Source organism: Borostomias antarcticus (assembly GCF_949987555.1).
Source record: "Borostomias antarcticus genome assembly, chromosome: 6".
NCBI classification, from domain to species: Eukaryota; Metazoa; Chordata; class Actinopteri; order Stomiiformes; family Stomiidae; genus Borostomias; species Borostomias antarcticus.
Genome location: NC_140239.1, coordinates 31,923,156 through 31,938,155, shown reverse-complemented (window position 1 = coordinate 31,938,155; position 15,000 = coordinate 31,923,156). Strand labels below are relative to the sequence as shown.

The 15,000-nt window shown below is 50.2% G+C and overlaps 1 protein-coding gene across 1 annotated transcript in view; it reads right to left on the bottom strand.

Moving 5' to 3' along the window:
• The window catches only part of tagapb (T cell activation RhoGTPase activating protein b), a gene marked incomplete at both ends in the record, with an annotated part of 42,245 nt that overhangs the window by 3,025 nt on the left and 24,220 nt on the right, over positions 1-15,000 (bottom strand). Inside the window, 8 exons of the mRNA XM_084440165.1 lie at positions 1-16; positions 1,063-1,209; positions 1,895-2,034; positions 2,579-2,648; positions 3,969-4,022; positions 4,877-4,961; positions 6,046-6,087; positions 7,509-7,667. The exon at positions 1-16 is cut by the window's left edge and continues 94 nt beyond it. Coding sequence (XP_084296291.1) covers positions 1-16; positions 1,063-1,209; positions 1,895-2,034; positions 2,579-2,648; positions 3,969-4,022; positions 4,877-4,961; positions 6,046-6,087; positions 7,509-7,667 — 713 coding nt within the window. The remainder of the gene's footprint in view (positions 17-1,062; positions 1,210-1,894; positions 2,035-2,578; positions 2,649-3,968; positions 4,023-4,876; positions 4,962-6,045; positions 6,088-7,508; positions 7,668-15,000) is intronic.

Sequence of the window (15,000 nt, the reverse complement as noted above, 5' to 3'; positions counted from 1 at the left end):
GATCCTTCAGGAAACTCTGCAATCAACCAGGAGAGATGACAAACATTACCCACAAGACCAGGAACGCTAGGAGAGCTGCTACATTTGAACCTGTTCACATGTCCACATTATTGACTAGATTCAATTAAGATACTATTGAGTGATGCAGCAAGTAGACAAAGGCTCTTTGAGATACACACTATCATGTGCATTTGCATACTATCATGTGCTTTATAAATGTTCTTAGCCGGTAGACAAACATACTCCTGGAGCTTGCTCCATCGCCTTGTTGAGAGAGGTCAGGGAAGAATTTTTACAGCTCACTTATCTGGCCCCCGGGTGATTACTGTTTTTTTGCTTCCCTCTGGAATATGTAGAGAGTGGGTCGTATGCCCTCCTCCCTTGTTCTCTGTAAAGCGCATTGTGTTGCCTCTGGGTATGAAATGCGCTATACAAATAAAGCTTTGATTTGTCCGCTTGGTAATGGAGTCTGGAGAAATCTTTCCTAAAGAGCGACGTATTATTCAAAACTAAATGAAGGTGTTAAAGATGTAGCAGATAATGTGCAGTGGTAGGATGACAGTGATAGGATGATAGGATGACTGTGATAGGATGACAGTGATAGGATGATAGGATGACAGTGATAGGATGATAGGATGACAGTGGTAGGATGATAGGATGACAGTGATAGGATGATAGGATGACAGTGATAGGATGATAGGATGACAGTGATAGGATGATAGGATGACAGTGTTAGGATGACAGTGATAGGATAACAGTGGTAGGATGATAGGATGACAGTGGTAGGATGACAGTGGTAGGATGACAGTGGTAGGATGACAGTGGTAGGATGATAGGATGACAGTGTTAGGATGATAGGATGACAGTGATAGGATGACAGTGGTAGGATGATAGTATGACAGTAGCAGGATGACAGTGGCAGGATGACAGTGGCAGGATGACAGTGATAGGATGATAGGATGACAGTAGCAGGATGACAGTGGTAGGATGACAGTGATAGGATGACAGTGGCAGGATGAGCGGAGGGTATCATGAGGACAGAGATGGACCAGGCTGTCTCACCTTCAGGACTCCCACCAGGAGGACCACGGGCATGTCCTCCATGTCCACCTCCTTCCCGGTGTTCAGCTCCTCCCGGAGGCTCCTCAGCTTCCTGCTGTTCCCCTGCGTCCTGAACACGCCCTCCACGGCCGGGCCACGCCTCCACAGCTGCACCAGCATGTCCTGGGAGAGCACCGCAGGTCAACACGGGTGTGTGTGTGTGTGTGTGCGTGTGTGTGCGTGTGTGTGTGTGTGTGTGTGTGTGTGTGTGTGCACGTGTGTGTGTGTGTGTACTGTACGGTGTGTGACTCTTCATGTCATCTCTATGGTAACTAAGCTGACACATAGTTTGTTTACAATTTGTGCAACAGACTTTTCAGAAGCTTTCATACCTACAGTCAACCAATCAGAGTGTGACAATCGGCATGCGTTGCTAAGATGGCCCTCACAGCTGATTTATTTACTAAGTGCTACACGTCTTACACATAAACTGCCTCTGACGCTGTTCTATGTCTGACTGGGTCACAAACCTGTCTTGCAGCTTTAGATGCCATCTTAGCAGATGCATGGCCAACTAAGACTCTTGCACCTTTCAATAGATTCTCAGAAGTTTCCTCTTGCATAGCGCGAGGTGCAGAACAAATCAGAACCAATCAGGAAGCCTCATTAAGGTTCATTAGTGTGAGCATGAGTGGTGGTGTTGTTGTTGTTGTTGTTGTTGTGTAATACTTTTTCACACTCAAAAGTGTAACTTTTCTCACTCAGCGCTCACACCTATTCCAAATGAGGCAACCCAAACGGAGGAAGTAAAGTCCTAGAGCAGAGCGTGGTGCATTGTGGGTACGGGACGTACGGTGACGGGTTTGGGGAGGGTCCCGTCCTCCGGGGACGTCAGAGAGAGCGGCCGTCCGAACAGCTGGACCCTGGGGTCAGCGTCCGAGCGGGAGATCTTCTTCTGCTTCCGTAGGAAACTCCACCTGCTGCTGCCGTGCTCTGCCATGAGAGAGGAGGGCGTGGTGAGCCAGTGTGTGTGTGTGTGTGTGTGTGTGTGTGTGTGTGTGTGTGTGTGGTGAGCGGGATGCAGTCGTGATGCAGTGTTGATTCAGTGCAGTCTGATAGCGCTGCTGAGCTGGAGACAGAGTGATGCAAACAACGCTCTGCTGTAGTTCCTGCATGTCTGGTTAACGCCATGTTCTTGTGTGTTTCATGTCTCTCATCTCTGTGGTTTCAGTTACCCCGTCTCTTTTTTTCTTCTCTGCAGCATGTTGGCACACATTCGAGAGTCCCGCCAACAGACCTGCCCGCCAACAGACCTACCCGCCAACAGACCTACCCGCCAACAGACCTACCCGCCAACAGACCTACCCGCCAACAGACCTACCCGCCAACAGACCTACCCGCCAACAGACCTACCCGCCAACAGACCTGCCCGCCAACAGACCTCCCCGCCAACAGACCTGCCCGCCAACAGACCTACCCGCCAACAGACCTGCCCGCCAACAGACCTGCGCTGGAGAGGCACGGCGCTCAAACTCACCAACGGGCTGGCTCGACCGCTCCTCCGCGTTACCCAGCGGCCTGGACAGGGCGGAGATCTTGATGTCACCCTGGAAACGCAGGACAGAAAAGGAGATGAGAGAGGAACGTTTGATGGCTCGGGAGAACAGGGGGGGGGAGAGGAGTCGGGCGGTCTCTCTGCTCTACGCCCCCGAAGCACAAACAAGGGTAGTGGGGTGCCCCAACACCAGGCCCAAACACCAGGCCCCCAACACCAGGCCCAAACACCAGGCCCAAACACCAGGCCCCAACACCAGGCCCCAACACCAGGCCCCAACACCAGGCCCCAACACCAGGCCCAAACACCAGGCCCAAACACCAGGCCCAAACACCAGGCCCCAAACACCAGGCCCCAACACCAGGCCCAAACACCAGGCCCCAACACCAGGCCCCAAACACCAGGCCCCAACACCAGGCCCCAACACCAGGCCCCAACACCAGGCCCCAACACCAGACCCCAACACCAGGCCCCAACACCAGGCCCCAACACCAGACCCAAACACCAGACCCCAACACCAGGCCCCAACACCAAGCCCAAACACCAGGCCCAAACACCAGGCCCCAACACCAGGCCCCAACACCAGGCCCCAAACACCAGGCCCCAACACCAGGCCCCAACACCAGGCCCCAACACCAGGCCCCAAACACCAGGCCCCAAACACCAGGCCCAAACACCAGGCCCCAAACACCAGGCCCAAACACCAGACCCAAACACCAGACCCCAACACCAGGCCCCAACACCAAGCCCAAACACCAGGCCCAAACACCAGGCCCCAACACCAGGCCCCAACACCAGGCCCAAACACCAGGCCCCAACACCAGGCCCAAACACCAGGCCCAAACACCAGGCCCCAACACCAGGCCCAAACACCAGGCCCCAACACCAGGCCCCAACACCAGGCCCAAACACCAGGCCCCAACACCAGGCCCAAACAGAAACACGGGCTTCAAACCACTAGAACCGCAAGAACAAAAACATTCCAGCCCTAGATATCTATCAGTTATTCATCGAGTCTGATATCATCAACTTCGACCTGTAATTGTTTATTATTATTATTATTATTATTATTGTTGTTGTTGTTGTTCTGGTGTTATTTGTGTATTTGTGTGAACTTGTCAACACTGTAAATGAGGGAAACCTCAGTGCTTTACGAGTATAAATAGAGGTTTGAAATGAGAAAAACAAATCATAGAGCCTCTGTTCTTATCTGCTTAACCGTCAAAACCCCCCCAGCCAAGCCTACAAATAGACTCAACTTCCCCTCAGCAGGGCTGGGGACACGCAGGTGCTTCTCCTGATCAGGTGCTCCACTGGAACCAGACTCAACGAGATGGAAAACACAGCCAGAGAAGAGGAGGCCGGTACTCACGTCAGGCAGAGAGCTGGTGAAGGGTTCCATGACACCTCCTGTTAGAGCTTTAGTCTGACATGAGAGGGAGGGAAAAAAACACAGAGAGAAAGAGAGAGAGAATTAGAGATGTAGAAGAGATAGGACTCAAACAGCACAGTCCCACCCCTCAGGTTCAGTGACTCGAGCAGGGCTGGGGGATGGGGGGTGGGGGCTGGGGGGTGGGCGCTGGGGGGTGGGGGATGGGGGGTGGGCGCTGGGGGTTGGGATGTGGGGGCGGAGGCTGGAGGCTGGGGATGGGGGCTGGGGGTTGGGGGTGGGGCGGAGGGGCTGGGGGATGGGGGTTGGGGGTGGGGGGCTGGGGCTGGGGGCTGGGGGTTGGGTGCGGAGGGGTTGGGGGATGGGGGATGGGGCTTGGGGGGTGGGGGCGAAGGCTGGAGGCTGGGGGTTGGGGGCGGAGGGGATGGGGGGTGGGGGCGGAGGGGTTGGGGGCGGAGGGGATGGGGGGTGGGGGCGGAGGGGTTGGGGGCGGAGGGGATGGGGGGTGGGGGCGGAGGGGTTGGGGGCGGAGGGGATGGGGGGTGGGGGATGGGGGGTGTGCGCTGGGGGTTGGGGGATGGGGGGTGGGGGTTGGGGGCTGGGGGCTGGGGGTTGGGGGGTGGGGGATGGGGGATGGGGGTTGGGGGCTGGGGGTGGGGGCGGAGGGGTTGTGGGGTGGGGGGTGGGGGTTGGGGGGTGGGGGCGGAGGCTGGGGATGGGGATGGGGGCTGGGGGGTGGGGGCTGGGGGTTGGGGGCGGAGGGGATGGGGGGTGGGGGCGGAGGGGTTGGGGGCGGAGGCTGGGGGCTGGGGGTTGGGGGTTGGGGGGTGGAGGTTGGGGGTTGGGGGCGGAGGCCCAGCACATGGTGGCAGAGTGAGAGAGAGACTTACGGCGGTGTTCCCAGACAGCACCTTCATCAGGACGTCTGCAGGTGGAGAAGAACAACCTGCTCTCTCTTTGGCTTCCTTTATCTTCCTAGAATGAAGAGAGGAATTCTTTCATTTCCCCCCAGCGGTTAACTCACAACTGGTTCATTATACAACGGGTAGATCCGACCTCGCAATCTGATTGGTTAAGAGCCGTTGTATGCCACAATACCACAGGAAACGCCTCTTTACCGTTCTATGTGAAATATATTAGTGCATCTTATTATTAGGCTACTGCCTGTAAAAACGTTAGTTCCATTACGTAACAAAATGGAAAGTTGTTTCACCACAGCAAAGGTAGGCTACACCTCGTTCATGGCTAACGTTAGTTAGGTTGGTCAGGAGTAGTTTGGTTGCTAGGGGTCACTGTTGTTTTGAAACTAACGTGATAGTTTTAGGAACTACCTTTCTTGACAGAGTTCACTAAAATCGACATGAAGTCACTGAAATAGTCGGTATTTATCCCATAAATGTTTCCTGATGATGTAACCGTTGTATAAAACGTGTCTGCGCCTCGTGCCTATGACCGCGCTACACCCCGTGGTACTGGCCGTAGACCACGCCCTCTCACGAGCGCCTCAACCATCCTCAGCGCGTCAAGACGAGCGCGCTGCAGCTGACATGTAGCTAGAGCACTGATCACGCACCTGCAGCAGGAGTTCTGCCTTCACAAGCATAAGATAATAATAATAATAATAATATTATTTTTTTAATTTAATTCAATTCATTTTATTTATAGTGCACTTTACATTCCGAGAAATCTCAAAGTGCTAAGACGTGCTAAGAAGATCAATACTGTGAAGTTACTGAACTGTCAAAGACTGTGTTCAATGAAATGGTTCAGCATGATAAGATTACAAGAGATCACATGCTTTCACTCTCATCAGTATGATGATCATTTCAACCAGAACTCTGGTGGATGAAAAGATTAAATATACTAATTGTTTTTATGTACAGAATAACACATGCAGTCAATATTTGATAGATCTTTAGGCAACTTTAGGAAAGACATGCTGTATGACTACATTTTATTTAAATTAAGACAGATTAAAGTCAATAACAGTCCATTAAAGCTTGAACATAATCCAGTAAATATAGTCAAGTAGCTGTAATGTCAAAGTGAAGGGTCTTACCTGTGCAGAGTATCTAGCCAGCGTTCTTTAACCTCAGGCAAGCTGCAGGTAGAATAACAGCATGGTGTGAGCTACTAGTCCACGGAGAGAGGAGCCATCACCCAGAGCACAGACTGAGACACTGAGCCGCTTCAGAACGCGCTCGCTCTCTATACCAACGCCGCTGGAAACTCTAACTCTGTCACGGAGACAGGAAGTAGCGTCATGGCGGCCCCCGAACCAGACGCCTTCCACTTCCTCCTAGGCTGGCGCTGCAGTTGGTTGTCGATCGGTGGAAATGTATTAAAGAGGGAGGCCCTAGCGTACTGTACACTGTTATGTACTCCAATCCTCACCTGTCTATACGCCAGCGTTGGTGGGCTGAATCTGGAATGCTTGTGCGTGTGTGTGTGTGTGTGTGCGTGTGTGTGTGCGTGTATGTGTGTGTGTGTGTGTGTATGTGTGTGTGTGTGTGTGTGTGTGTGTGTGTGTGTGTGTGTGTGTGAAAACATTTTTAGAGACCGTTTGGATTGGGCCAGGCCACACAGTGCATGCTGGTAAACTGGTGAATCCCAGACTCTAGAAATGACACGTCAACATCAGTTCAACAACAGTTGAAAGTTCTGTTTTGTTATTTGACAAGAAACCGTGGGAGGCCATGACAAATGGCTGAATGGGCCGTGTTCATCCAGAGATCCAAGCAGTCAAGCAGTGAGTTTAGTGCTAAACATGTTTCTCTTATTCAGTGTGTGGGTCTATGCTATCACTACAGCACTTTCCCTCTTTATTGGAAGGCCCCAGGTTTCTTGTCAGAGGTCTGGAGGTGTACAGCCCCTGTCAGAGGTCTGGAGGTGTACAGCCCCTGTCAGAGGTCTGGAGGTGTAAAGCCCCTGTCAGAGGTCTGGAGGTGTAAAGCCCCTGTCAGAGGTCTGGGGGTGTACAGCCCCCGTCGTACGGAGCATGTGATGTGTCCAGTGGTCAGAAACACTTCCTGTTTTTCCAGCTATCATCTTGTGATGCTGGAGACTTGACTCTCACTTCCTCATTTCATTAAATCTCTCAAGTTCTCCCTGAAATCCTGTAACGAGATGTTTTCGGCGCGCTCACTGTGATTCTGCATAGTCATCTCAACCTCCAGGGAAAACAATTCGGCGAAAACTATACTTGAATTCACAAACAGTAATTCCAGCAACTGACACAAATATTCTCCTAGTCTGACTCTGTGTTGTGAAATGGACTCTGAGACTTGCCGTACAGTGGCCTGTCTCAGAAAAGGAATGACTGTTCCAAACTGCCATTAATGATAAATAAAGTGAAACATCAAAACTGAGACCAATCATTAAAGAAGTGAGATTTTTTTGTTAAACAGCCTTGCTTTCGCCTGTGTGTGAGTGCGTGTGTGTGTGTGTGTGTGTGCGTGCGTGCGTTCGTGCGTGTGCGTGTGCGTGCGTGCGTGTGTGTGCGTGTGTGTGTGTGTTGCTGACCGGAAGGACAGCACACAGAGAGCGAGGGGCCAGGCCAACACCAAGGAGCTCCTGAGGTCCTTCTCTCCTCCATCCTCCTCCGCTGGCTCGTCCTCAAAGCCATAGAGCCACAGCTCCACAAGACTCACCCTGTGCTTCACACGGTAGCTAGAGCAGGACCTACACACACAGATACACAGATACAGAGAGAGAGAGAGAGAGAGAGAGAGAGAGAGAGAGAGAGAGAGAGAGAGACAGAGAGAGAGAGAGAGAGAGACAGAGAGAGAGAGAGAGACAGAGAGAGAGAGAGAATTACAGATCTATGAGGATCTATGAGGGAAACCTCAGTGCTTTTACGAGTCACAATAAAGGTTTGAAATGAAAAATGAAATGAAATCAGGAGCTCTCATTTTAGTTTTTAGTTGTTTTTTTTTAGCTCACTGTTACAAACTACAGGAAATCAAACTATTTTGTTTCCAATCCTGATGTCGTTGCACTGCACCAGAACTTTGTTTCATCCCCACAATGCCCAAACTATTATCCAGAACCATCTACTACCTCTTCATACAAGAAGGAGATTAATTACTGCGATCAAATCCATTGAGGAAGTGTTTTGACATTCTGATGTTATATAGACTTGTGTTCCGTGACCAGCTTCCTGTCTGTCATTCGGTTCACAATCTCATATGGCCTAGATTCACCACTGTTCCTTTCATCTGAGTTTGGGGAACTTTCACCTCACCACGCGTGCATAGTACGCAAACACTCGTGCCACACGTCACACACACACACACACTCACACACACACACACACACACACGCAGTCCGGCCGGGAGTCTGTTGTGTTTGGGTTTTTCAGAGCACCCCTGGACATGCAGCACGCTGGGTGAGGACTGAGCTGTAGATGCAGTCTGAACGCTGTGGGATGAGATGAATAGAATTGTGAAATGCGCTGTCCTCCATCTTTGAGGTTTCACTGTCTGTGGGCCTGTTGAGTAAACAATAAAAGGTTTTCAAGGACATTTCAGACTGCGTGAGATCTACCATCACAGCTGCGTGAGATCTACCATCACAGCTGCGTGAGATCTACCATCACAGCTGCGTGAGATCTACCATCACAGCTGCGTGAGATCTACCATCACAGCTGCGTGAGATCTACCATCACAGCTGCGTGAGATCTACCATCACAGCTGCGTGAGATCTACCATCACAGCTGCGTGAGATCTACCATCACAGCTGCGTGAGATCTACCATCACAGCTGAGTGAGATCTACCATCACAGCTGCGTGAGATCTACCATCACAGCTGCGTGAGATCTACCATCACAGCTGCGTGAGATCTACCATCACAGCTGCGTGAGATCTACCATCACAGCTGCGTGAGATCTACCATCACAGCTGCGTGAGATCTACCATCACAGCTGCGTGAGATCTACCATCACAGCTGCGTGAGATCTACCATCACAGCTGCGATTGAGTATTTCTGGGAAAACATTCAGCTCCTAAAAGGTCTCTCTCTGTCACTTCCTAACACGTCTCACCTCGGGGTCTAGCTCCCTGAGACCCTCATAGAGAGAGGATGAGTGGGGGGGGGGGGGGGGGGGGGGGTTCTCTGATGATGATGATGATGATGATGATGATGATGGTGGGAGGACAGATAAGACTGCCTAATGAAAAACGGACAATGAATGACGGTAAATGAATGAAGTATCTTCTGGTCTCCACTGTTTTCAGACGAGAACAGAAGCCCTGACGTGTCACCGTACTGTACTCAATACTGTACAGAGCGTTCCCTGCACCCCCTCACAGCTCTACTGTAAAGAGCGTTCGCTGCACCCCCTCACAGCTCTACTGTAAAGAGCGTTCCCTGCACCCCCTCACAGCTCTACTGTACAGAGCGTTCCCTGCACCCCCTCACCGCTCTACTGGAACAGTGGGCCGCTGCAGAGCGCTACAGCAGCGAGAGGAACACATTTGTCTGAGTGTGTTTGAACGCCCACTCAAGGTCTGTATGAAGCTTCCAGTCTTTGAGAAAAAGAACTTCTTCCCTGGTGATGCCTGTGATACATTTAATAACTTGTTCCCTGGTGATGCCTGTGATACATTTAATAACTTCTTCCCTGGTGATCCCTGTCATCCATTTAATAACTTCTTCCCTGGTGATCCCTGTCATACATTTAATAACTTCTTCCCTGGTGATCCCTGTCATCCATTTAATAACTTCTTCCCTGGTGATCCCAGTCAAACATTTAATAACTTCTTCCCTGGTGATCCCTGTCATACATTTAATAACTTCTTCCCTGGTGATCCCTGTCATACATTTAATAACTTCTTCCCTGGTGATCCCTGTCATACATTTAATAACTTCTTCCCTGGTGATCCCTGTCATACATTTAATAACTTCTTCCCTGGTGATCCCTGTCATCCGATCCCTGTCATACATTTAAAGCTGCAGTATGTAAGATTTTCGTGAGATTTTAAGCAATTAAATATTGCTATGATAAATTGAGAGCGATAAGCGCTTCTGTGAAAACTGCGTCTTTGTAGACCTTGTTATAACAATTATAATAGACCTTGTTATAACAATTATAATAGACCTTGTTATAACAATTATAATAGACCTTGTTATAACAATTATAATAATTAGAATTTTGGGACAGGTTGAAGGCAGAGCGTTTAAATATGAAAATAAAAGACTTGGAGCTGATGAGGCGTGGCCACAGCGCTGAGATCCAATCAGCAACATGGTGCATTCCTCTACGGCATTATGGGTAAACAAACCCACTAACCATGAGATTGAATATATTTCAATATTATTTTCATCACATGAGAACAGAGAACAGAGATAGTGATATTATTTTGATCACATGAGAACAGAGAACGGAGATAGTGATATTATTTTCATCACATGAGAACAGAGATAGTGATATTATTTTCATCACATGAGAACAGAGAACAGAGATAGTGATATTATTTTGATCACATGAGAACAGAGAACGGAGATAGTGATATTATTTTCATCACATGAGAACAGAGATAGTGATATTATTTTGATCACATGAGAACAGAGAACGGAGATAGTGATATTATGTTCATCACATGAGAACAGAGAACAGAGATAGTGATATTATGTTCATCACATGAGAACAGAGTTGTGATAGTGATATTGAAAGCTATTTTTGGGAGGGGACTGTGACCTTATTGAAATAGAGAAGCTGTTGAAGGCAGAATTCCCCTGATAATCCTGCTGTGTCACGGTGCCCTCCTCCTGGGGCAGTTCCCCTCTCTCTCACCCAGTCACGGAGCCCTCCTCCTGGGGCAGTTCCCCTCTCTCTCACCCAGTCACGGGGCCCTCCTCCTGGGGCAGTTCCCCTCTCTCTCACCCAGTCACGGAGCCCTCCTCCTGGGGCAGTTCCCCTCTCTCTCACCCAGTCACGGGGCCCTCCTCCTGGGGCAGTTCCCCTCTCTCTCACCCCGTCACGGTGCCCTCCTCCTGGGGCAGTTCCCCTCTCTCTCACCCAGTCACGGGGCCCTCCTCCTGGGGCAGTTCCCCTCTCTCTCACCCCGTCACGGTGCCCTCCTCCTGGGGCAGTTCCCCTCTCTCTCACCCAGTCACGGGGCCCTCCTCCTGGGGCAGTTCCCCTCTCTCTCACCCAGTCACGGAGCCCTCCTCCTGGGGCAGTGACTTCCCCCCTCCTCCGGGGGCAGTGACTTCCCCTCTCTCTCACCCCCTCTCTCCTGAGAATCCCTGCTGTGTCACGGTGCCCTCCTCCTGGGGCAGTTCCCCTCTCTCTCACCCCGTCACGGTGCCCTCCTCCTGGGGCAGTGACCTCCCCTCTCTCTCACCCCGTCACGGTGCCCTCCTCCTGGGGCCGTGACTTCCCCTCTCTCTCACCCCGTCACGGTGCCCTCCTCCTGGGGCAGTTCCCCTCTCTCTCACCCAGTCACGGTGCCCTCCTCCTGGGGCAGTGACTTCCCCCCTCCTCCCGGGGCAGTGACCTCCCCCCTCCTCCTGGGGCAGTGACTTCCCCTCTCTCTCACCCACTCTCTCCTCAAGCCCTGAGACTCTGGGTGAAACGCTCTATCAGCATGACTATTCCATTTCTACACAACTATTATCATGGGTTTTTGCGTTCTCGTTTTGGCTTAAAATGTCATTAGATTCAGGCAGATACATTGGTCTCTGCTGATTGGTTAGGGAACATTGAATCTTCCAATCGAATGTCAGACTCAACAGAGTTGACAGTTCTTTTGTCTGATATCAGGTGAGCTGTTTCATGTCAGACCAGGAATCAGTCAACCCTGGTGGAGTGGGCAGAAGGTCTGGACCCAAGTTCAAACTCTGCTTCTGTGAGGAATAGATCATAAAGACACACCGGTTAATAAAGCTTTTGTGATGTTTTTATTTTTTCTGTAAAACAACAGGCTGCTCTAAATCGATTGCCCCTAGTGGGACTAATAAAGTTGTTTGAATTTAATTTAATTTAATTTAATTTTGTGCTTGTGTGAGTTGTATGAGTGTGTGTGTGTGTGTGTGTGTGTGTGTGTGTGTGTGTGTGCTTGTCTGCGTGTGTGTGAACATCTGTGCACCCCTCTTACTTGAGCTTTGCGATGACGATGCCGTCCCTGAAGAGGAAGAGGCGTCTCTGTCTGGTCTTGGTTCCCTCGGTGACCTGGACACACTCGTCCAGGAGAAGCTCTCCGTTCTGGCTGCTCAGGCCCAAGACGAAGGGGCACTGCTCCACCGCCACCCAGCATGGACACTCCTCCCTGAGCAGAGAACACAGAACACTAGAACACTCCTCCCTGACCAGAGAACACAGAACACTAGAACACTCCTCCCTGACCAGAGAACACGGAACACTAGAACACTCCTCCCTGACCAGAGAACACAGAGAACACTAGAACACTCCTCCCTGAACACAGAGAACACTAGAACACTCCTCCCTGAACACAGAGAACACTAGAACCGGCGTCAGATGCTTCCGCTCTGATGGGGCTGATGCAGCTGAGCACCAGCTTATTCTGATATGATCTTCAGCTCCTCTTCATCTCTTCATCAAAGGTCACAGTGACTGAGATTGAGCCAGCGGGAACTCAGATGAACACAGTGAGATTGAGCCAGCGGGAACTCAGATGAACACAGTGAGATTGAGCCAGCTGGAATTCAGATGAAATGCCAGTACTGGTGCCAGTACCTCCTTTATCCACAGATCAGTACAAGGTGAGGTTCAGGCGCTGTTTGAGGACATGTCTGCTATATCAGGAGCTCAAGGTGACATGGCTCCTGGAGGTGTGCCGGATATATAGCCCGGGTGACCCCTCACCCAGGGGGGTGGTAAAAGGATAGCCCCTCGGCCCCGAGCCTGGGGGGAGAGAGGACATAACAACTACCCCAAACAATGAAGAAGAAGAAACTCAAGGTCACTCATGTTCCAAATGGGGGGGGGGGGGGGGGGTCCGGCCCAAAGGCACGCCATTTCTAAAGATGTGCTGTTCCAAATGCGCGCCCAAGCTGTTCACGCGCTGACAAATGACCAATGAGCTTCATCACACAAATGAGCAAGTGTGTGTGTGGAGAGGAGGTGGTTCAAACCTACTTACAGCAGCAATACGATAGCAGAAACTACAGTAACATGATCCTGATATCCTGTCAGTGTTTAGAAGCAGTCACTGTCCTCACTTCCTCTCTGACCTTAAGTGAAGCAAAGTCAAACATGTCCGCTGACCTCTGTTCACTCCTCCCTCCACACTTATCAAAGTCCACAAAGGTGGGATCGCAGGTTTCTCACAAAAAATTTTTTTTTATAATGATCCCAACTGTCATGTTCTTGTGTCATAAGCTTCAAATTTGACGTCTGAGGACTTTACTAGCGTTCATAATAAGCGGATGATGCTAAGGGATGAGTGTTTGTCCACAACACATGTTTGTATTGACATGCTGGCTGAACATTTTCTTCAGGTCACATTCAGTCTAAGGTCTCTGTGTGTTTTGGGTAGATATTCAGATCCAGATGCGAGGGCCTCTCCCCTCTTCCCTCCCCGACCTTCTGGGCCTCACCACCGTCTCCTACGCGTTCTGACATCACGGTCTACACTTTGACCTTAAAGATCATTTATATCATCAAAGACCAGAGCTATGTCAGAAACACTTGTCATAAGCACTTGTCACTCCCACTGCACTGAAACTAACACGCTGTCACCCCCCTAACACGCCGTCACGCCCCTAACACGCTGTCACGCCCCCCCCTCTAACCCAGGCTGGTGTGCTGAGTGGGGGGGTGAGGTTGTGATGGTGGGGGATGTTGGACCGCCCCCCTGTCTTGTACGTGTTCAGTGTGGTCTCAGCGAGCTCCACTGGGGGCTGATCAAAGGTCACAGTGTTCCAACGTCGGCGTCATCAACGTGCTGAAAACATATTGCGATGTTTATTGACGTATACAGTGTGTGTTTACACTCTTATTGACGTATACAGTGTGTGTTTGGTCTTATACACTCTCAGAAGCCCAAGTCGGGTAAAACCCTTTTACGTTATGATGCTGAATACCAAACTAAGTAAGTAAGTACGTAAAACTTTATTTATAGAGCGCTCTTCTCAGCACGAGTGCACAGAGTGCTTTACAGTGAGGAAACTAGTCCTGACTATGATGCTCAGGTCCAAACCTTAGTGCACCAGAGTTGGGATTGTGCTGGTCATTTGATGACCTGTTTTCGGAGGCTTTTGACATAACCGTAACTGAGTTTTTTGTTTTTTTGCAATTGGAACCCAAAAGGGTTCCATCTGACCTGAAAAGGGTTCTCTCTGGAACATTTTTTAGAGGGTTCCCCTACAGTGACAGCTTGTTCAACAAAGCAAGTTATGTGAGTATTCATGAGTCAGCAGTGTGCATATCTCATACCAGAAAGAATGTGTCCACTATGGAGGAGGCGAGACATGACTTGATCATGATTGACTTGATGGACAGCTGGTTATTACTGACTTCTACTGGAACTGGTTATTACTGACTTCTACTGGAACTGGTTATTACTGACTTCTACTGGAACTGGTTATTACTGACTTCTACTGGAACTGGTTATTACTGACTTCTACTGGAACTGGTTATTACTGACTTCTACTGGAACTCTGCTCTGCTCAGCCTCACTTTGATATTTATGAAGACAGGCCACTGTTGTAAGATAATTTAAAAAAAATAATATATATATATATTATTTTTTTACTCATGATCATGTTTATTTCCTCCCTCATCTGAGTCCTCAGGCGCCAAGCTGCACTGAGAACGGGGCTGATGAGGCCACAGCGGTTGCCAGACTCTTAGGAAAATCCCCCTCTATAACACCTGGTCCCCCAGAGACACACAGTGAGCACTACAACCCCCTTAACGTGTCACAGTGGTGTCACAGAAGCACGGTCAAAAGAACCTAGAATCTGTGAGTCCATGTTTTTCACCCACTAACGTAGAATTTCACCCACTAGAGAACGACGGCTGTTGACAACCAGCTGATATAGAGCGTTC